We start from the raw sequence: 24,493 nt of genomic DNA, 5'->3' as shown, positions 1-24,493 counted from the left end.
TGTGCTACTGTCAAAAGTCAGGGCGGGTTGGACTTGACTGTGGTCCACTGATTTCAAACCCTGTATGAAGCAATTATTAACTTGATCTCTTTCAAATAATTTCCCCAACTCTTCCTTTATAGCTATCAAGTTTTATAAGTAATAGTCAGTGCATTTTACAAAAGATATTTACACCCCTTAGTGAAGCAGTGACAAAAAACTGTCCACAACATGGTGCTGTCAGGAGCAATACTTTATGTGAACAAACAGTTCATTCAATACCACTGACTTCACTTCTAAGTTCTTTTCACCCCAGGTTTGACATAAATGAAATTTAATATGGTTAACGGTGTTTAATTCCCAGAGTTTCTTAGCTCCTACTCTTGATTCATGTCAGTTGACAAAATGTACTTCCTCCAGAATGTAGAGGAAGGGAAAGTTCCTCTCTGATTTTTTTTTACATTTCTCCTTTTTGCATATTTTATTTGTGGATTTACCTGATAAATATCATGAAGAGGAATCTATGCTCCAGAAAGAGCGACCCCTAAATCGATAGACCCCACAGAATGCAAATTTCCACAGGAATTCACATTTTCACACACAGGAAGAGCTTGCCCCTGGTTCTGACCACTTATCTCATAGGCAATTAGCTCAGACATATTCCTTGTCTTTGGTGGATGTTTTATGTGAAGGCACAACATTACTACAGGAAAATAAAACCAGTTAGCAGTCATCCTCATGCTGGTTTGGCCGAATTGTAAGTAAAACAAATTTCCTTCATGAGTTTCCATTTTCTAATTTCTGTTGCATTTCAGGGAAGCTAAGGAGAAGTTTTGATGGATCACAGTGTCTGGTAATACCTCCATTAAGCAAAACCTCTTCATCATTTTGTGCAGTTAGGTTTAATTCGGTGCTTTTTATTTAAACAGAAAATAGAATAATTTTCAAAGAGCTATCAAGATGGGAGATGGCTCATGAGGCAAAAGTGCTTTCAAGCAAGCCTGACGACCCAAGTAAGAGCCCCAGACCCCACAGTAGACTAGAACCAACTCCTCAAAGTTGTAAACCCACTCCCACACCCAGGCCACACATGTGTGCATCCCGAGACATTGTACATACACACAACCCTAAGAAAAGCCAATTAACAAGAGACCATGATGGAAGAGAGGGCATAACATTTATAAGAGCCAGAAATAGCTGATGATTGATGCAAAACTGTGTTCTGTAAACACAAGGGCAACACATACTAAACACAAGGTAAACACATACTAACAGTATTTGTGCCTGCAGGAATAAGACCCACTTAGGATCAAGCCAGTCAAAACCTGAACATGGACGGGGGAGAGGCTCACAATGCCCCACCCCTAGCTGCTAACTGATGGCTACTGAGGGAGACAGAGTCAGTGTCCTTCGAGATGTAACCCTGGATGACAGGTTACCTGTGCTCCAGTGGATGGCCTCATACACATTCACATACAGAAGTTCTGAGTGGACTCGGTGATAGACAAACAGGTGGATGAAGCTGGGAGGGAAATCAGTAGGGAAGATACAGGAGGATGGGAGGGTACAGAACCGGATGGAGTTGATCAAAACACATTATATGTGTGGAATTCTCAAATGATAAAAAATACTGCAATATAATATAATGGAAAAGTCTGTAAGGATAGATATTCCCCGTCCCTTCTGCCTCCTGGGTATACGCCTCGTATTTTCATAGAAATGATGTTTGTTTTGTTTCCCTTCCAATACTGCCAGTTTACGGGAAGGATTTAATAATCTCTGGAACTTGATGTCCATTATCAAAAAGGTGTTGGAATTATTCAGCTATGATGTGCACCTGAGCCCCGAGGGATTCTTAAGCAAGAGATTTAAGAAACAAACAAACGAAAAACTAAATCAAAATTTTTGGGGAGTTCTGCCAATGTAGTTATCACTTTTTGGATCTAACATTAGAAAATAACTAAAGACCTTAAAGTAATATTGAGAAGCCAAAAGACATAAAAAGGTGCTACCTGTCGCATGTCTGAAGTATCCTAGGGGTATTTATATATTTACCATTAAAGAATACATTCCATATTTGTTCATTTTAGTCTGCCACTGCCCACATAAATGAAATAGTATAGCCTTAGGTATTCTTATCAAAGGCAGTTCAGTTGTGACTTCCTATGGAAATCCTAGTTTGGGAAACAAACTTAGGGCATTTTATGTGTTGCTGTTATTATAAAGTCTTAAGCATCCTTGTTGATTTTAGACAGTGAGCTATGAGTTTCCTTGAAGACAAGATTATGTTTTGGTCATATTTAAATCCTTACCTTCTCATCAGTGGTAAGTAATCAACTGTTATTGAAAAACACTCTTTATGCAGAGGGCGGGTGCCCACTGCCCTCCTTAGTGTGCAGCATCAAACTTAAAACTACTTCCTTAATGGTCCCCATCAATGACAAAAGCTAATGATGCAGATAATTAAAAAGATCCAGTGTGCTTCATTTACGGCAAGAAGAAGAAGAGTTAGATGCAGTTATGCCAGTGAGAAAGAGACAGAGTATTTTAGTTATTATTTGTGGACCTTAATAAAAATATGACTGCCCATAGTACTGTTGCCTTTTGTTTAAGTAGTTCTATTTGTTATCAAACGTGCTTTTTAGAGCAGTAGAGAGCTAAATTGTGATCTTTCCCATAACCTGATTGTGGTGCTCTGTTAAGCTTGTAACCTCGGCGTCTGTAGAGATCATGCAGTAGTCCTTAAAAGCTAAGAGTGTTTGCTGGTCTTCCAGAAGAGTTGAGTTCTGTTCCCAAAGCCAAAGTCAGGCAACTCACAACTGCCTGGAACTGTACTGTCAGAGATCTGCTCCCATCTTCTGACCTCTGGGCAACACTCACTCACATATGCACATACACACACACACACACACACACACACACACACACATACACACACACACACAGGGGCATTTTCACATTTACACCATTAAAAGTCAAATAAGATTTAAAGAAACATTATTTCATCAGGATATTTTTTTCCCTTGATCAAAGTTCTTTCAAGTGTGTGTCTTCACACCATGGAATGCCTATGTCGAACATGGCTACCTACCAAAGTCATTTGCGTCCTGCTGATTGAGAATATTATTAACATTAAGAAAAAGTAAATGAACCAAGTACCTCATTTAAACTTTTTCTTAAAGTAAGTGCCTTTGAGGAATCTGTCTTCTAAGATATAAATCTGAAACCTTTGACTCAAAGGCAGACACTTCACATGATCCTGAAGATTGATTTCCCTCACCAACCTTTCTCTGAGCATCGCCAGCCGACTTCACTTTTTCTCCAATATCACCCAGGAGTTTGACAAGTTTCTGCTCTTTGGAAAGCTCTTCGATCAGGGCTTCTCCTGCACAGAACTGGAGAGCGGCCAAAAGCTCCTGGTACCAGCTTTTAAAGTAGTCTTCACCTTGTGCATCCCGCAGCAGCCTGGGGAAAAGCAAAAAGAAGTCTTGTATCTAAACTATCTAAAGGAGATTTTGTTTTTAAAACCACCTCCAGCAGCAACCATAAGTCCATTTCAGACGAATCTGTCTGTGGTGGCTTGAGGCAGTTTAGCAACTTAAAACAAGGAGAGTGTTGTGTATTTGTTGGCAATAATCAGAGTTCATCTGAGAGCTAATGAGCCTCCAAGAGAGAAGGATCAATAAAAATGCTGCCCTTTCTCATTTCAATTCTCAATGTGCTTTCTCCTCTCTTACTCTTCGTAATTCTATAACAAACGCTTAAGCCAGGACATATAAACAGACTAAAATGTGGGCCAGGACTTAGAATCACTTTTTCAAAAAAAAAATACAACTCAAAAACAAAAAAACAAAAAAGATGGGCACGATGCTATATTGTAACTTAACTATGAAGCCTAGCTTTCTGTCAAATTACCTACCCTGATCCATCACATGCCTATGTACTGATCCCTCCCCACCCTCAGCATGGCCCCCGATAATCTGGAAGAAGACACTGTAAAGGTTCGAAACTTGTTTGTTTCCAAACATTTCTGGATTTAACCCTTAGCTCTATACTGTATATGCCAGTTAAGCTGGGACATTCTTAGTGTGTGTGTGTGTGTGTGTGTGTGTGTGTGTGTGTGTGTGTGTGTGTGTATTTTTTAATTTTTAAAGAGGGTATCCAGGAGCTGGAGGGATGGCTCAGAGGTTAAGAGCAGTTAACTGCTCTTCCAGAGGTCCTGAGTTCAATTCCCAGCAACCACATGGTGGCTCACAACCATCTGTAAATGGGATCCAATGCCCTCTTCTCGTGTGCATGAAGACAGCTACAGTGTACTTGTATAAATAAAATAAATAAATCTTTAAAGAGGGTATCCTCCCCTGGATTTGGAGCTATGGGTGATTATGGGTCTTCCGAGGTGGATTCTGGGAACTGAATCCTGGTTCTTTGCAAAAGTTCCAAGCGCTCATAATTTCTGAGCATCACTCCTGCCCCTGAATTTTCTTTCTTTATGTGTAAAATAAGCATCCTCACTGTGCACACTTGTACAGAATGGAAAGTGCTGACGTAATCGGGTATCTAGCACCTTGGAGCATGGAGCCTGTCTGCATTGTGCAGCTTCTGTTTGTCAGCTTCTGTGTGCCCAGCTGTCTGCTCGGGAAAGGCGCAGAGTGTGGTGAGGGTACTCACAAGGAGAGGGACTAGTGACAGGAATTTGATTACTCTGTCTGCCACTTGGCAATTTATGTTGCCTTGAAAGCAATTACAATATGCTAAAATCTTACTTTCTATTACGGCCCTAAAACACAAGAGCAGAATAAAAAGGAACAATTCCTTTGAAACTTAACCACTCTCAGATTGATTCTCATAATCTTAATTAGTCTTTAATTTTCTCCCCCTTTGAAAGTGGTATTCAAGGAGCTAGAAAAAAATTATGGGAGGAGAATACTGGAAAAAATGATGTTAGACATTATAGCAACAACATCACCAATAGCAACAACAAAAAAACCAAACCAGAACAACCAACCAACCAAAAAAAAAAAAAAACCCACAAAGTCAAAACAACAGAACCAACCGACCATTTAACAAACCAACTTAGCAACCAGTCAATCATCCAACTGTAGCTGACATAGATGTATGCATCAGGAAGAGAGAAGGCTTTGCTTAGGCTCACAGTCCAGCATGATCCATCACAGCAGGAGCACACAGCAGCTCATCCACCACACCGACCGTCAGGAAGCAGAAGCCATGAGTGCTGGGGCTTAGCTCATTCTCTTCATTTTATTCAATTCTGTACCCCTGGCCCATGGGATGATGCTGTCTACAGTTACAGGTGGTCCTTCCACTTCAATAATCGCAATCTACGAACCCCTCAAAGACACAGATGGGCCAGAGACTTGTCTTCAAGGTGAGTCTAGATCCTGCCAACATGGTGACAGCTGACACAAACCATCATGGTGGGTGTCATTCTTCGTCTTTGGTTTTGTGTCCTTTCCCAGCATATAGTATGCTGCAGAGGCTCTAGTTATGCATGCTGTCGTCTGTCCAGCTTTCTGCTCTTGTACACTGAAAGGTTAGTTGATCGAGTATTGTGGTCTTAAAAGTCAGTGCTTCTTCTTTCCTTAGCCTGGGCGGAGCCATCTTAGCCGCCCCCACTGTCCTAAAGGAAATACAACTTTGTGTGAACTAGCAGTCCTTATTTACTCCTGGAAAGCGTGAGAACACACATACATGAAAGCCCTCAAAGGTGCTGAGGACCCGTGGCAGGAGCGACCGGCTGCACAGACAACCTGACCACTCTCAAAGGAAGGGCAAACAATGAAAAGACTGATGCTCACCCCATGACGAGAGTTTCCAAGTGCCTGACAGGTCATCAGTGGACCACAGCATCGTTTGAAGGTTCCCAGAAAAGTGTGGCCACTCACATGGACACAAACCTGCAAGGTCAGGCAAACCCATGTGCAAAACCCGTGTGTTTTACTTAGAGCTGTGCCTTTCTGACTCCTGCAGTGCTCCATGATGCAGTGGTGAGCCATTTCACAGTTGATTTGGGTTCTGTGAATTAAGGAGTTTCCATTTCCGACACCAGTATTTGTCAGCTTCTCCTGACACCTTGAATACTGAGCCAGTTGTGCTCTGAAATATTTTAACCTCTTCCAGTTTATAAGTACAAATCCAGAACCACTAAAATTCCTATGTGTATATGATCAAAAGATATTCTGCACAAATGAAGCCCACCGACTTTTCACTAAGATAACTGAAGTAAAGGTCTGTTTTAGGCTCGCTGTCATAAGGACTACCAGAACCGGATAGTTAGTTGCTATTTTAATACTTTTGTTTCTTATTCTATCAGAAATCAATTTATTTTTCTTCTGAGCCATACATTTGTGGCCTTCCAGTTCAAGAAGGAAAACGCCAGTTTGATTCCTTGTCCACCACAGAGTAAAACAGAATAGATTTGCATAGATAATATGTGACCTCCACATAGAACACATCAAAGCTAAGAACTCTCAGAGGTTTCTGTTGTGATTATTCTTGGAGTATGTAGCTGGCTTAAACCCCAAATCCTGCAAAGAACACATGCTCTCCTGGTGGGGCAGGGATCAAGCCCTATGTGTAAGGAGTTTGTTTTTACTCATGGCAGAAATGAATTCAAGCAGTGTTAGCGATGACCTCGAGGGGCCAATTATACAGACACATCGAAATTAGCAGGACCCTTAACTTTTTTTCAACAACTGCAGAGACGGTTGGGGTGCACGGTTTTGGGGGGGGGCTGTCTCAGGTGTGTGTCAGTGACCTTCTATCTGAGGACGGGCAACAGTCCTCATGCTGCGGTTTTCACTCTTTGCTTCTGTTTACAGGGAACTAGAAATTAGTTGGCAACTGTCCCTTGAGCGCTGCAGCAATCCTGTTTTAAAAGAGATCGCCAAGTAAAAGGTTTAAAAATAGGAAAGTGAAGGTCAAAGGGCAGGGAACGACCAGACTCATTTGAAGAGCAGACTTCCAAGATGCAGAGGGAGTGGCCAGGCTCAGACCCTGAGCTGAATCTCAGAATTCCAGACCCTGTTCTTCCTTCGGCCCCGTGAGACCCGGCTGTGACTCCACTCCTCACAATCTTGTCCACCTACTTTGATGGGCTTATAGCAGTACGTCCCAGGAGACGTTAAAACAGACGTACACACGTGGAACCCAGGCAGCTACAAAGCATTGTTTTTTTGTTGACTGTGTTCAATATCACAGACAGGAAACAAGAGGAAAGGAAAGACAAGTTGGGTGACAGCACATCTGTCGGGAGGGTATAACACTAAATTAAGTGGCTTCCCCTGGACACAGAGATGCTCAGATTAGCCACAAACCCGACAGGCATGAAATGGAGGCTTCCCTTGGATATTCGGAGAGTTCTGAGTTTTCTTCATGCACCTGCATCTGGGCCCACTGCAAGCAGCCTGCTGGAGCCACGGGCGAAGTAGGGAGAGCTCCAATTTCATCACTCTACCAGCAGGACAGCTCAGAGAAATCACACCACCCAGTCCCCTCTGCCTCAAAACTCTCTTCAGTCTTTCTGCTCTTAATTTTAGCTCACCACAGCATACCCTGCCACATAGGGGCTACCTCGGATTTCTACCATGGTGAACTCCCTGCTCATGAAGAGAGGCAGCAGCATCCGTTAACAGAAAGGGATGGAGCCATTGTGATGAGCAAGTGCAGGCCACTCTAGGTCTCCTGCTTGTTTCCATGTCCTGCTGCATTTGCTGCTGTTTTACGGGGATCTGAGGTATGTTGATCAGGAGACGAGTGCTAGAAAACACTAGGATATGCTAGTATGTAAATTCTTCAAGGACATTTAGAACCCTGGGAGAGATAAAGGCTGAGATCAACCCTTGATAAGGAATTAATATTAATATTTTAATAGTATAGCTAATTTCATTTCACATCTAACTGGCTGAGAGACTTAATTAGCACTTCACACTGAGGAATGTGACATACTGTTGACAGAATCCTTTGACCAACACACGGATTTGCTCTTTCGCAAATATTCATCATGTTAATGTTGCATGTCAGTGCTAGTTAAGACAAATCTGTGCTTTTCAAACAATGGATATCAGACGCTACCTATTTACCAATAATTTCCAATAACTTAAATGTAAAACTGCATATAAAAGAGTTAAATCTTGCTTTTAGAAATTATTTATATTTTTAGAACTTTTAAATATAGGAGGGGTTCTATGATAGAGGCAACTGTCCCCATTTATGTACCTTAGCAATAGATGATGGTCATGGTTTGCTCATAGGCAGACATTCCACTGTGCCCACACTGTGTGCGCAGGTGTGATTAGTGGTTCCAACACCAGTCCTTCTCTTCTGAATTAGATCGCTCACCCCCTACTTTGCCACATGACCTCCAGTGACTCCCATAAACACGGAACACTTATCTGGACCTCATCAGCTCTCGTGTGTGATTTACCCAGGTGGTGATCCAGGAACCCGGTAGATTGTGTACTCATGCTATACAGAGATGCTACACATTCTGTTGTGGATTAATAGAGCCTCTCACAGTTTTGCTTTCAGCAGGGAGAAGGTTCAGGAGCTTTTTCTCAAGGGCACAGGTATGGTGACCCTGTGGATGGGAGTACACTTTAGAGCCTGGGGAAGTGAAGGAAGGCGCAGCCAAGAAGTACTGGTTGCTGCAAGCCTCTGAAACCTGGACAACCCGGGGCTGCTATGATGGGAACTGATAGCTCGGTGTGGTGATGCACACCTTCAGTCCCAGCACACAGGAGGCAGAGGCAGTCAGATCTCTGTGAGTTCCGGGCCAATCTGGTTGACTTGGTGAGTTGAGGGTACCCAGGGCTGCACAGTAGGGCCTTGTCTCAAAAAAACTTTGAACAATGGACGAACATGCCTAGTTTCATCCTTCTCCCTTTCTCTTCCTTCCTCTTTTGTTTTATTTTTGCACATTTGCTTGAATCGCCTTTAGAATTTGGAACGTAGTTTTTAAACAGCACTCAGGATAATTGGGGGGGGCAAACCTAATTACTGAAAAATAAATAAAAAATTATCAGCAGCCAAAGGCAGTGAGTTAGATCAGTGATCAGTTCCCACATATGGAGTAAAAGAAGAAAAACTTGAGGCAACAAAAACAGCTTTTGGTCATGAATCGTAAAGAGCCACAAAGGGCGTTTCAAATAATGGTTTGGCTTGGCACACTTGAACATGCAGATGCTCTCACATTGCTGAATTTCTATTGTTATTTTATTACAAGTAGCATACTTTTTGACTCATTTAGAAGTCTGAATGGGCCTATATGCCATCTGTTGCTTCGTCCAGCCAAATGTCAGGGCATCTGAAAGGAGGCGGTCAGCTGGAATATCTTGGGCTGATACGAGCAACCAAGAAATGGTGATATTGTTCAGGGGCTACAGGACAAGGGTTAAACAAAGGCAAAAGGCAGTGAGAGGGGCATTTACCCATTCTTGGGAAGCTGAGGAGTCTGCTTCAGTGGTAGCGTCTGGAGCCTGGAAGGCTGAGCTGGGATGGATGACTGTGGGTGAAGAACCACGTGGATCACCAGGTGCAGTGATGCATTTCCTTGTTGCCTTGGTGATGCCTACAGAGACCTTATCTTGCACTGGATGTGAGGAGATGGATCTCTTGTGTCAGGCTTGGGAATCTACTGCAGATTAACTCCCCAAGGCTCTTTAGGAAATAGAATGATGGCTGTGCTACACAAAACACTCCTCCCATTGGACACTTTCTGTATATTCGCAGATACCTTGCTTTTGAAAGACACCGGGTCATCAATATACTGGAGACTGGGGTGGTTCTACTATGACTCTTATCCTTGAAGAGTTTAGCATGGAGGGAGGCCCACAGAGAGCCCTTTACAGAGATTCAGGTTTGTGCAAACATGGGAACCTGCCACTTAGTAGAAGGGCATGTCATTCAGCCCGGGATTATGTGACCAGGAAGAGAAGTCAAGGCTGTCGCATTGAGAAGGACCAGTAAAGGACTAGACAGCAGTCTGTAGACTAGATGTTTTACCCAGCAAGGCTATCACTTTCTTGGGTTTTAAATAAAGTCACGGAATGTAATTGTGTGTGACCACATATGTATAGGGAAAGGAGGATCCAAACCAGATCCCACTAGGAAGGTACATCCCCAATCCTACTCCCTCACACCCCTACCTCATCCAGGCGCTCATAACTGGTAACCACAACATTCTTCACACTGGACTCTTGGTGGAAAATCCCAGCTGAGACTGGGAGTCTGCAGATACTTCTTTGTTCCTCTGTGTATGGAGGTCCCCAAGTCAAGGGACTTCAGAAGTTACATCAGAAAGCCACTAACTCACCTCCTTTTCATTGCATGGCTTCCAAACTAAAGCCATTTGGTGCTGGAGAAAGGATTGGGGTGGGTCCAATTAAGGGTAGAAGGAATTGTTAAATTGGAAAGGACTGCTGGGTGTTATTCCATATCCAAAAACTATGAGGGAATTTTAGAATCATCTCTGGCTTTAACTGGAGGGTGTGGAAAGCTAAAGGTACATAAAAGACATAAAAAAAAACATTGAAAGCTCTATTCCAAACTGCCACATCCATCCAGTTCCAGGAAAACTGCATGAGACAGTTAAAAATATGAATCAGTGTGAGAGGAAGACTGTCATAAGATATAGACCATGGCATTGCAGAAGGGAAAGGCCTAAGCACAAAATAAGGACCTGGGCTTCTGATGCCTCACCTTGATTGTCAACTTGATTGAATTAAGAAATACCGGAGAGATCGAGAAAGCACACTGTGGGTAAGTCTATGAAGCTATAAAGAGATCAGACCTAAGGAATGGCTGGATCCTTTGATACAAGTTTCAAAACCTGCAGCAATTAGTGGGGAGTAGATAGGGCCTGATCAAAAGATATGGATCTCTGGGACTAAGGGTCTGGAGGTTATATTTTTCCTGGTCCCTTCCTATTTGGTTTGCTCTGCTTCCTGTCTTCTATGATGTGACACCTTTACCCCTGTCCACTGACACGTCTAAATTTTATTACAGTGATGGTATGATTACTGAACAGCTTGTTTTTTTTAAAAAAAAAAGACACATTATTTGTGTGTGTGTGTGTGTGTGTGTGTGTGTGTGTGTGTGTGCTTCTGTGTCTGTGTCTGTATGTCTGTGAGTGAATTCCATATGTGTGCATTGGCCATACAGTCCAAAAGAGGGCACTGGATTACTTGGAGCTAAAGTTAGAGGTGATTACAAATCTTTTGTTGTGGATACCTAGAACAGCCCTCTGTTATATCATCAAGTGCTCTTAAGCAAAGAGCTTTAGCTTCAACACAGGTTTCATAACTCTAGACTCATAAAACAATTAGGCTAAGATTGTTCTCTTATCTTTGGGTATCACTTCTTTACTTAATGTTGGCCTTCAGAGTGTCTCCTTGCCTTTATAGGTATATATAGTCACTTTTGTAATCAACAGCTCATCATCGTAGTTACATAAAATATTTAATGGACTGGTGTCACACATAGTCACACATTTCATTAAGACCTTGAATTTTTTTTCTCCAGGCAAAAATTAGCCACGGATGGCATCCAGCTTGGGTGATCACTAACAAGTAGGATTGCTGTCTTGAGATGATATACTCTTAGGATCAACAGGAAGCTGTAATGGAAAAAGCTATACTAAGCTGCTAAGTTTCCTTCTGAGATTTCTGAACCTATAAGAGAAAATTAAAGTGCTTTCCACTCATCCTGCTGAGAGATCTTGTTTACCATGTTCTAATCTACTCGCATGGACTCTAGTCTCATGGTAAGTAGATTAAATAACAGGATTTAAGAACAGAAGACCTGTCTTCCTCCTCCCATTTCCAAGACCTTAACGTGGGGTTAGTTCTCTTTGTTTTAAACTGTCTTCTTAAACTAGACACAGAGCTATGGATAAATGATAGTGAGCTCCCTCAGATCACATTTCCATGTTACCGCCATTCTTGTTAATTTGGAAAAGAAACAACACTGGGAGGGACTGTGGCTTTGGCTACACAGATAACGCTGTCTATAAAAGCCTTCCACCTTCAACTCCACTTGCCTCACATTCTGCTTTTCTTCCTTCCCTGAACTCTAGGATTCTTCTGCTCCTGGAGCCCCTCCGTGGCTTAAATGCTAACACCTTCTACCCCATTTTGTGTCCTAGGCTCCTGGCTGTTCCTGGTCCTTCTCACGTTACTCACACACCCTCACTGTAACTCACATTCTCCATAAATGAGTATCACCTAAGCACAGAGTTGAATGACATGTTCAGACCTGTCTCACCCCTCATTTGATTAGTTAAGGGAACCGAGATTAAGGGTTTGCTCGGGGTCCCGTGATGGGAACGCAGAGTTCTTGACCCTTGTACAGAGCTCTTTGCACACCATGCTCCTGTGTTCAAGTTCACTGCAAGGTGATCTTGACTTTTTATCTATATCAATCCTGGCAGGGGGTTCGGGGGGCGTATAGAATGGTGGGAAGGACCAGTAGTCCACCGTCCAGCTTGAGGACTCTATTTCTGATTTTTACTGCTCCTATCAATTCTGCTATCCAGCATTTCCATTACACGCGTGCTTTCTAAGCCCCTTGCCATGCTACATTAGGCAGATCGTGCATGAGCTCTGGGTCTTTTGAATCCTTCCATCCCAAAGGCAAGGCTACTGTGAGACATGGCCATTAAACAATTTATGCAGGGTCAAAGTCAGCGAGTGGTCTGAGGATGCAAACTGGTGCCAGCATCCTCACCCATTTCTCTGAGGCTGTACCTCCCGGTAGCCTAACAAGGCTGACACCACTGAACTGACACTAACATGGATTCTAGCAATCATATCATCATCAACATCATCATCACCACCTTCATCACTATCACCATCACCATCATCAACACCATCATCACCATCATCATCATCAACACCGTCATCATCATCATCATCATCGCCGCCACTGCCGCCACCACCACCACCACCAGCAGCAGCACCACCACCACCATCATTATTTTTTTTTTAGTTTTACTGGATCTGTTTGTTTTGTTTCTCTGCTTCTTAACCCACTGAAGCCACAGGATCTCATTTTGCTCTCTTTCTTCCAAGTTTCTTTATTCACTTGGTTCTGCTGCCTAAAATTTCCTTGCCGAAACTCTGTCAAAAATCATTATTTCCCCCTTTTAAAAACATACACTTTTGGGGCTGGGGATTTAGCTCAGTGGTAGAGCGCTTACCTAGGAAGCGCAAGGCCCTGGGTTCGGTCCCCAGCTCCAAAAAAAAAGAACCAAAAAAAACCATACACTTTTAAATTAAAAAATCTTGTTAGACTAAGTATACTTTTGTATGAAATGTTTTAAGATTGGCAGCCTTTCTCCTCCAACACCCCACCGAAAACGTACACAGAAACAAGAACCCTATTAACGCAAACCATTCACCCAACTCACTCTTGCTCCAACCCTTCCTTGCTTGAGAAAGTAGGACCAGCATTAGACTGTAGGAAAAACAGGCCTGGTGTGGCTCATACAGAACCACAAGAGTGGATAGCATTGACAAAGGGAGGCAGAATAGAGGCTTGGGTGGAAAGGAATAGCCAGATGGCACCTGGGAAAGCAAGGGTCCAGATGGGCTGAGCGCAGCCAACACGTATTCCATGCACAACACACCTTAATACCTTAATTGGACCCAGGATTCCAAATAACTCCAAGTTACGGCAGAAGAGGGATGGGACCTCTCTAACATCAGCACATGTACAGAACTGTAAATTCTGCCTGACATGTAATTAATGCTCAAAGCCTGCTGGTGGAATTTTAAATTAGGCAGAGAGATGACTGTTCCCCCCTTACGCTTGGAAAATATGGCTCAGAGTTCCTAACTCAGTCGTTTTATTTATTTTCTTCAGAATACATGTGCAGTTCTTTTAAAGGCAATGTCAATGTCAGCATCTTTTTTTTTTATAAAGTTTCCCTAACAAAATTTCTTTTAACGATAAAGCAATTCCCTTTGCCGAATAGAATGAATGTTTCATAAGAATAGCAACCTAATAACATAATAAAAAAATTCCTCTTTACGTTCCCCCCCCCCCCTTCTGTTCTCATGCAGCATCTGTGGAAGGCAGAATAATCACCATGTGGCGAAGTGAGCAGCTCCCGTGTTTGAACCCAGCTGGAGCGGCAGGGTTACAGGTGTAAGACAAGGCGGGCTTTGAAATATCCAGTGTTCTTGGCACTTCCAATTCATATCACAGCCGGGTAGCTGCTTCAGCCTTCATCTTTTGGGGTCACCAATGGTGTGCTTTGTCTTGCAAAGATTTGATTGTTCCCTGGGATGCTTTCCACAAGGTTTGGAGCTGTGTTTGATGTCCTGAGAAATATCTGGGATGTTCTTGTTCGTCTCCATGAAGGAAGCTGCCCCTCGAAGCAGGCTGGTTCTTTCCAATCCGTTGCTTTCACGAACTCAGTGAAAGCCTCCTGGTATCTTTTGAGACCTCCATGAGCGAGCTGGCTAATTGCCTCTTGACTTATGTGGTATTTTAGAGATGCTGTCCAGAATGTACCTCGTAGGCAGGCGTCTCCATAGGACACAAATGCAGACGCAGTACCAGACACTTCCCATTTCTGACATTGTCACACGGCAGTTCCAGCAGCTGCCTTCACCCCAAGCTTTTATAAATTGTTGACAATGCCCACTGTCAAATCTGTTGGAAGCCCTAACGCTGGAGATATTTGAAAATAGGGACTTTCAAGAGTAAATTAAGGTGAAGTAAGGTCATAGGGGTAGGACGATGGTCCAACTGGGCTAGTGTCATTGTGAAAAGGAGGAGGGAAAGATCATTTCTGAGGGAGGTAAACGCAGAGAGAAGGTCACATCAAAGAACTATGTGTTTACAAGTCAGATACAGCCCTAGTCTTGGACTTTGGCTTCCAGAACTATGAAAAATTTCTGTTGTTTAAACTACCTGACTGTTATTATTGTATTCATTAACTAAAGTTTCAGCTAATTAGATGATAAATTTAGAATTATAGACTCCTAACAAATGGGTCTCCTTGGAATAATCAAACCTTTTTCATAGGCTTATGTACAATAATATTTGTACAAAAATATAAGGCTATTTTAAAGTACAATTTATTAATGTATGTTAATTCAAAGTAATTAAAACTTTAATAGGTATGTGAAGATTTTACAACAGTTTTAGACTTTTTATTGCTTCTTTGTGAATTTCACACTGTGCACCCAATCCCACTCATCTCCTCATCCCTCCAGTCCCTTCATATCCACCCTCTGCCTCCCCCCCGCAAAAGAATGAAAACAATTAAAAGATAAAATAAAAAAATAAACCATCTCTCCACAGAGGCTGTGGTGTATCATGGCACGTCACAAAGTATATATCCTTTATTCCCAAACAGCCTTACTTGCTAATGTCCATTGCAGTGAGTCATGGTCTGGAAACATTTGGCTTCTGTTACACTATGAATACTGGATTGTGATTCCTCCCACATAGCCTGTTGCTGCTATCTGAGACAGCATGGAAATCCTGCCTCTTTGGTTCTGTAGGATTGGCCCCTTGAGCTCCAGCAGTTCATAGATGGCATGGATGTTGGGGTTGGCCAGCTCAGAGCCCTGGATCTCCACCTGGGTTGTAGCTGGTCAGCCTAGCTCTCCAATACTGCCCAGGTACACACACACACACACACACACACACACACACACACACACACCACCCCTCTCAAAGCAAAACCTTTAAAGCAGCAAAAATAAATCATGAAAAGGAGACAAAACATTCTTAAGAAAACGGCAGAGATCGTCTGTTACACTGTAATTTTAGGACTCGGATCATGAGAAAGGTTGGGAATGGTGTTAGAGAGCAGAAGTAATTTCTTAGTTAGGTGTCATTGATAGTTAAACTAGCTAAGGCTGGGTGAGTTGAAACTTTGACAAGAAAGTACCAAAGCAGCCAATGGAAAACTCATTGTGCATGCAATGAGGTCAAGGAAGCCTGCTCACTGAATGGATAGCTAGAGCATTTATTTCCAGGGACCTTTTGAAATTTTGTTTTTTAAGATTTAGTATTGACTTCTGAAAATATTAGTACAAGATGATGTCACACTTTAGACTCTGGTTTTATTTAAGATGTAAACAGTTATAGTCAAAACCCAAACAAGTGTTGAGGTGGCTTCCGGAATTAAGGTTGACGGAACAGTCTACAGGTGTCTTTCATCTGTACGAGAATATCATTTTCATCAGTCTCCTTCTTACAAGCTTTTTGTCTGCTGTGGACACTGCATTACCTAGTCCTTTCTGAGTCTCTCCCTTTGTAATAACACTTCACGGAAGCGTTTGGGACCATTGCTTTGACGTCAACGAGGCTCCTTGTCTTTGAAGCCATCAGCGGGGGATAGACAACGGTGCTCAAAGGGCAGATAATTGAAATTGCTTTGGAATTAATTGACTAGCAATTTTCTTACAACAAAAAGAGAGTAGTATGGTTTTGGTGTATCTTTCTTAGGAAATGGCATTTACTCTGGTATAATTGGAAAATTATTAATTTGCATCATGAATAAAACACTTTTATGCTCTGTCTTTGCAGTTCTTCCTCAAACATTATTTTGCTATGTTAGTATTTTATGTTAAACAACCTTAATAATTCTAAAGTCACTTTTTCCTTATTTTATGCATTACTTGAATTTCTTTTCTTCTTCCTTCATACAAATAAGTGGAGGAATAAGATAATGTATTGTTTTTTGTTTTCTATTTAGAGTGTAATGAGGAATAGGACAAACAGGTGAAGAAATGGTAAATTGTTGAATTTTGATGCCCCCACCCTGACATACACATACTACAGATTCTAGAAATGTCTAACTAAAGAATTCTCAAGTCTTTCATCTTTGTATAAAAAATTATTTGTTTTATTTTATCTTAAGATAGGATCTCATGTAGCACAGGTTGGCCTGAAACTCACTTTGTAGCTAAGGTTGGATTTGAACTCCTGATCTTCCTGAGTTTCTGAGAACTAGACTCATAGACATGCCACTATGTCCAGCTCTTTCCAGAAGAAGTGTTTGCCTGTCTTGGATTCTGCCCTCAAGTATTCAAAAGACAAGCTAGGAAGGTAGGTATATCTGAGTTTGAAATGTGGTGGGGCCATTTCATAGTCTTGTGACACTTGGCCTGTGGTTCAACAGTTCTAACTGCAATAGAACCCAGTGATAACTAATTGGTGAGATTTCATTGAAGATTAGGTCACATAATTCCTTGAGGCAGTGCTTGTGGAAGCCTCACATTATGATCAGCTCATTGGCGGTGGGGATGGCTTCTGCTGGTTTTATTAATATACAGTGCCAACCCAGCACATGCTCTGCAGACCTCAGAGGCAAACTTTGCGACAGTGTGGCCTATTTTCAACCCCACTGCCCAAAAGCTTTACCCAACATCTCCTCATGGAAAAGTTCATCTTCCCTCAATCAAAATAACAGCACTTGAAAACATTCCTTGTCTACAGGCTGTTCAGCTTTCACGCTCAGTCCGATAAAAGCAAGAATGATGGAGAGCATTCTCAAATGTTCAGGACAAGTCTGACTTCAAGGATATTTGAGTTCAATATCTTCAATTGGTTTTATGTCATTGCAAAAAGCACCAGGAAAAGAAAGTGAAAAATCTCACTTCAATAGTAGTTAGGGCAATGTGTAATAAGCCTAGTGTGATGGTTTGTATCTCCTTGGCCTAAGGAGTAGCACTTTTAGAAGGTGTGGCCCTGTTGGAATAGGTGTATCACTGTGGTCATGGGTTTAAGACCTTCACCCTAGCTGCTTGGAAGTCAGACTTCTGCCAACAACCTTCTGATGAAAATGTAGAACTCTCACCTCTGATTGCACCATGCCTGTCTGGATGCTGCCATGGTCCTGCCTTGATGATGATGGACTGAACCTGTAAACCAGCCCTAATTAAATGTTGTCCTTTACAGGACTTGCATTGGTCATGGTGTCTGTTCAGAGCAGTAAACCCTAACTAATACACCTAGCAGGGTATAAAGATAGAGAGAGGAACCACTGGGTAGCTCTATATGGCAGCAGCAACTGCTTTTACCCAAAATGTGGAATCCAGTGCAGGGACTTAGTTTCTCTGTACACTGGACAGTGGCTGTGGACATGCTTCACCTTAATTCACATAGTTGGGACCCATGTTTCCATCTGGATTGGATGAGTTTAATGTAGTGCCCATGAGCACAGATGAAAATCAGCTTGGGGTGGGAGGGGTCAGTACAGGTCAGTGGTCCATTCCTTGGTCCAAATAAACGAGGGCATTTTTCTTCTGAGAAGACACACACCACTGTTTCTAGGGTAAAATGTGTATAGTGCTAGAAAGAATAACTACTTATTTCAGTGTTTTCCCACAGAAGGGGAAATTTAAGAACCACAGAAACATAAGTTATAAAGTCGACCTGAATTTTACAAATGATGGTAGAAATAACCTATTTCACAAGTTGTTTTAAAGTAGAAAAATAGGTTCAATTTTTTTCTGAATTGTGAAAAATGCAGAAGCTTTGAAATGGCATTTTATCTGGGACCACAGCATTCCAGTCACTTGTTTTCTAGTGTACATCCTCATTGAGAGTGGGCTGTGAGTGGATTTCTTTGCTGGCTTCTCCTTTCACGTCAGGGTTGGGGAAACTTTTGGTTTGGAGCAACATAATTTATATATATTATAAATATAATATATATTTATATTATACACACATATGTGTGTGTATCACAATAGGAAACCTTTTCTGTTTTAAAATGTTTAGGATAAGTGAGGAGAAAATGACTGTGCGAGATCCATCATATAAAGCAAATATTAACACACATATGAATATATCCATGTAGACACATGTGAATCAACCCAGATCCTAATGATACAGTGTGACTTAAACATGGCCTTGAGGAGTGACCAAGACAAGGTAAAGCCACCATGGCTGATGTCCCTGCGATGATGAAGCTGAGGAGGAAGGAGGAAGATTAGCAGCTTGAGAATGAGTAAACAGATGACTGAAAATTTGGTTATGAAACAACTCTGCATAGGGCTTTAACTGACCGCTTAGGAATATTCTTGAGCACCAACCTAGAGTCCCCACCAAAAAAAACCCATAAATTATCTACAGCTGTTTAATTTCTAAAATGGGATATATTGCAAAAGCACTGTAACTTAAGGTGGAGAAGTGAAAACGTATAATTATGACCACTTCGTAGACTAAATAAAAGACATTAATTTGCTTTCCCCTTTCATGGATTTAAATACTCAAATGATTTTTTTTCCTTTTAGTCAAGAATCACACACAGAGCATCCTTTCAACTCTGCAGCTGGGGAATTTAAATTTGTTTATACTTTGAATAAGTTAAATAAATGACCGAGAAGGTTCTGCCCCAGTACTTTCAGAGGGGAATCACATTTCCCACAGTTTGCTTAGGGTGTGCCATTTTGATTTCTGGGATGTAGATCTTAATTTGATATAAACAGGCTATTATGAGTCTCTAATAGAAGGACCCAAGCTTCACTAAACGTTTTTGGCCTGATAAATGATACCAATGGTAAGGGTGTTCATTTCCTAGAACATTATGAAGATCCTTCAATGTTTTAAATGTGCAGAAGTTGTTGAGTGTGAAGTAGTTGGTTGTGTGATTGTTGGCTCATAGAACCTTTTCCTGGTAATCAGGTGCTTGAAGTACAGAATAGTGAGCCAAGTACTACCTCCCCATTGACAACAGGTTGGCTTTTCCTTCAAACCTATTTTGAACATCTCAACTTCAATCTGAGTAAACTCCACTCCAACTGCAGTGGCCAGTGTAGCTGTGACTGCTAATCCAGGATGCCTTGCTTTGGAAGTCTCTACTTCAAGCAAAAAAAAAAAACCTTCATTGAATTTAAATGACCTGTGCATATCCTGTAGCTATTCCCATTTAGCCTGGGAGAAAGAGTCTTTTCCGGAGATTCAGCCAAACTGTAATGGTGAAAGGTGAAGTTTGTGAGTCTTCCTTATGAGGAGCTTGTGATTGGACCACATGTGGGGCTTGTAGTCAATGGAACCAGAAGTTGTGTATAGGAGGGCTCTGTCCCCTGCTGCTAATACTGCCAGGCTGATTTCCATGCTTTTTGCATTAGTCTGGGCGATCTCTTGGCTGCAAACCATCTCTTAGGGTGGCATATTATGCTCTGATAATGGCTTTTCTTAAGGCTATCTTTCCTTGCCTGTTGATGGTCTCATCACTGGTACAGTGGGATGAACTAGTTGCACCAAGAACAGAAAGGCTCAAGGATTTTCCACGCCAGCCCCACCCAGCAGCAACAAGAAGACGGCCTTAGACTTCAAGAGACTGGCCGTGAAAAGCAGAGCCTGCACAAGTCAAGAGCTACAGAGAGCTGAAAGGGAGAACAGGAAGCCATGGCCATTAGCCAAGCTCCCAAGGACAGCCAGAGTCCTATGTCTACAGCCGTGGATACTAAGTGCTTTCCCTGGTATCTGGACCTCAGTAAACACTATGGAAGCTACTCCTTGTCTACTCCAGTCTTCCCTCTGCATGGAGCAGTAGAACCCCTAGGCGGCATTTGTGTAACATCCAGAGATTCATAGTTATTGATTATTGACGATGGGTAATATGCTGTGAAAAATCCTGTAAAGCCTAAGGATTTTTAACCCCAGAAATAGATGCAAATTACTCGGGAAATAATATATTCTAAAATGAATGAGAACTAAATAAAAGCATTTACACTTCCCTAACCACAAACTGATTGGGAAGAAACTGTTCAGAAGGATGACAGGAAGCTCAGAGGGATGTGCTATGGGAATTAAAATCTTCAAAATTGAGGACACGTGTGGCTGCTCTATGCAGGAAGACTTAGGTATTTTCCAGAGATGACTTTCCCATACCTAAGGCAAGGCTTGGTGCCAGTAACAGTGAAAGGCATTCAAATGACTGAGGCTAAATTCAATCAGAGGTTCTGTGGCACTCCGGCAAGAAAGGCAAGATGGCTGCAGAGAGATCTGTGCCAGTTTCTAGAAGGACTTAAGTGACTAGCTAAGAGATGGATTTATTCTGTAATGTCAGAGAAAGCAGGATGTGTGTAAAAGGACTTTGGGTAAGAAAAGTGTCCAATCTGTGTAGGTAAAGATTCACCCGGGCCTCTGTTCATTTTGTGTTTGAGGAGACGGAAGTCTATTAAGAGTGATTGCATTGTCTGAGCTCAGGCAACTGGCCCTGCCGGGGCACTTTATTGTTCTGCAGCACATTTTGATGGCCTACCAGAAGGCCTCTCAGAAATGAGGACAAGTCGTGTTTGTTCCTTTTCACATAATTGCATTGCTGTCTTTGGCTATGGTCCATCAGAGGGCAGAACAACATTCCAAACCGCATCGGACACGGTGTCTAAGGCCCCATAAAGGCCTAAATCAGTGTTCCTTGACTGTTAATACCTGAGATTTCTTCTGTTACATAACGCCAAACTGATGCCTTTCTCCAGTCTTCTTGTTTGAAACTTCAGTATGAAGGAAGTCACAAACAAAAATTAGAATGAGTTTTGGAGTTGAAATGACACATAGGATGCACAGGAGGGTTTTTTTGTCTTCAGTATCATTGACACAGAATTGCTAACACACGCAGTGGTGATAGAAGGTAGCAAAAGCTTGAGGGTATTGCTGAGGCTTAAAGAACTTGATCACCATATATGGAGCTCACAGAGGAGTCGGTAAGAGTGCACCCAAGGATTTATCTTAGATGTGTTTGTTCAAAGAATATCAACATGCCAAACACTGAGAAGAGACACAGAGGTTAAATTTATTCCAAAGCACAGGGGGACATCAGTTGGGAGCACCTTCAATGGCACTTCGAGTCTCTGTAGTTGGAAGAGAGCGTGTGGTACTTTGAAAACTTTCACGATCATTGACTTCTAACTATGTGAAACTACATATTCATGGGAAAAATTTTAGGGATGTGGACCCTTATATTGATATAAGAAATCTAAGGTAGCAAAGAGCCTAAACTCAGTATATGACCTTTTACCTTGACCCCATGTCCTAATTTAAGCCACTCTTTCACCATCCCACAAATATGACAAAGGTATCATAACCCTTAACCAACTCAACACCCACTATCTGTGTCGGTTACGCTAACCACTCCTGTGCCAGCTGCCTGTCTCACTTTATTAGGAATAACAATCTTCCCAATTATTTCTAGCCTTTTATGGCAGGACTTGGTATTCCGCTTCCCACCACAAAAGGAAATGGGAAAATGACTGGAAACAACAGTAAGTTATAATAGCAGAACGTGGTGAAGAAGGAGGGATGGTAGACGGTGGCTCCTGGGTCAAGTCTACATAGAACTCAGATGCACACAGAAGCTGGCAATGCCAGGTGACTCAGAGCTACTCACCTTGAATGAAGGTGAAAAAAATGTGCAGGTTACACACTTAGAAATTTCCAAGTGATCAGGAAAAATATGTGGAAGGTCTGAAGGGCTGGTATCTGGTATTATGAGAGCAAATTAGTTTAATAACACCCCATCTCCTTCATTAAAAGAGAGCCATTAGCTAAAACGGCTTGCGCTGGTCTTGAGGAAAACAAAATGAGGTGACCAGGGAACAGAGGAGTAAACTCTTGAGGGGAGGAAAGCCCATCAAGGACAGCGAAGGAAAGACAAAAAAACAAAAACAAAAAACAAAAAACAAAAAACAAACTGGGTGGTGAGGAGTGTTTAGGAAAACACATCAGAAGACCGAAAGAAAATGTTCAAAGGGGCCAAAGTCAGCTTCCACAGGACAAAAGTCAGAGCGGTTCATGTGATGGACACTTTAAATAAAGCCCAAGTGCAGCCTGCGGTGCAACTACAATTTGAGCACACTCAGCATGCCTTTGAAAAGGTCACAATTACAAACAAGCAACTTTCCGGCATTAATCACCAAGCTTCCAAAAGTGCTTCCTGGAAAACATTTCCCCCTTAATGGGACTTCACTTGCCGATTCCCCATAAGGAATGGAGCTTCCACTCAATATAGAGCAGGGAGCTTGACTGTACTGATAACACAGAGGCGGGGAGTTCTTTACAGGTTAGAACTCCCTTATCACAACCTTGCCTTTCAGAAAGCTTGAATTAGGAGATGTGGCTCTGGGACAGAGGCAAGAGAAGATGTGGATCCTACTTCCATAGGGAGCAAATTAGCTCCCACTTGGAAATTGAGTTTAAGAACGACGTGCAAATGTTTATCCATTAGCCAGTTGAAGTAAGCTGGACAGGTGTTTGCAGAATATATTTGAGGGTTTCTAGACAACCTCTTTTGCTGAAAAGATAGACTGCAACACTTGGAATTTCCGAGAAATGAAACCACCTCTTCCTTCTGGGTAACACATACATTCATCCGTTTAGCTTGTGAGTTATTCACTTTCAAACAAGAGAACTAGGCTGTTTAATTTCACATCAATGGATTGACTCATTTTCTGGATGTTAAGCACATGCCTTTATCTGCAGTCTTTTGTTCATATCAATAAGAATAACATTCAAATATTTTTATTCTCAACAGCACTTACAATTATTAGTGTTTAGAAAATCCATTTCTTGACAAACCAGTTTTGATTATAAAGGGCTGGATTTTCTTCAGCCACAGAATACCACTGCTCAGAGACTGTGGTGGTCAATAATTAATCACTGTATATTGTTCAAAGCCACTAAAGGAAGAAGTCACATTAGCTACTCCCTGTGGTGTCACAGATCACGACCTTAAATTGAACTTCAGGAAATGGGCCAGTGAGACCGATGGAATAATGTCTGCCTGAGAATTTCCATTTATGCTTTTAAAGAATAGGCTCACGGATTCCTTGAGAGGTTTCTGAATGCAAGCTGGAGGTCATTGAGTGAATGAGGAGGGACAGTGAAAAGGACAGGGACACTTGGTTGCCCTCTAGAGGTAAACAGTTGAAGACACCAGGTACTCCAGACATATGGTTTAGAAGCCTCTGAATTGGAACTAGCCTGAAGGCCTCCCACCCTAAGGAGTAACTTTCAAGGAACCAGAAGGTGCCATGCAAATTTCTGAAAGAGGGAAGCAACCAGCAGCCTACATACCCATGATGCCTATGGACCACAGCAACGACCAGCGTGGTACTATAACCCTAAGAGTACCAGCTGCTCTGTAACTGGACTTAAAGTGTGTTTAACAAGAGGGACATCATGGCTGTTACTAGAACCTTAGACAACTGGGTGGGGCCAGTGACGTTACGCATCTCAGAGGAGATACTGGAACTGCCACTTTACTAAACCAGCATAATCCCTTAACTGCATTCTAAAGGTTTGTCCTTGCACCCATAGAGAGAGGTACAGTATTCACCTCTCATCAAGAAAACGTCTCCTCTTTGCAGCCAAAGGGAGCATTACGGATGACAAGCACAACCAATCAAAACACAAAGTTGCTTGGCCCAGCCGCAATGGATACCTCTACAAAACAGCTTCTACAGCTAGTATGATGTGCCTGCGGGACACTGCAGAAGAAAGGCCGCAGGGATAGTAAAAGCCAGAG

The 24,493-nt window shown here is 42.1% G+C and overlaps 1 protein-coding gene across 2 annotated transcripts in view; it reads right to left on the bottom strand.

The window, feature by feature from the left end:
* Positions 1–24,493, bottom strand: part of Pik3c2g (phosphatidylinositol-4-phosphate 3-kinase, catalytic subunit type 2 gamma) — a 367,852-nt gene that overhangs the window by 133,166 nt on the left and 210,193 nt on the right. For both annotated transcript variants that reach the window (NM_053923.1, XM_039106948.2), the window contains 1 exon segment: positions 3,264–3,444. In NM_053923.1, coding sequence (NP_446375.1) covers positions 3,264–3,444 — 181 coding nt within the window.

Source organism: Rattus norvegicus, chromosome 4, assembly GCF_036323735.1.
Source record: "Rattus norvegicus strain BN/NHsdMcwi chromosome 4, GRCr8, whole genome shotgun sequence".
NCBI classification, from domain to species: domain Eukaryota; kingdom Metazoa; phylum Chordata; class Mammalia; order Rodentia; family Muridae; genus Rattus; species Rattus norvegicus.
The sequence above is the reverse complement of the archived record's forward strand: the minus strand, read 5'-3'. Positions and strand labels throughout refer to the sequence as shown.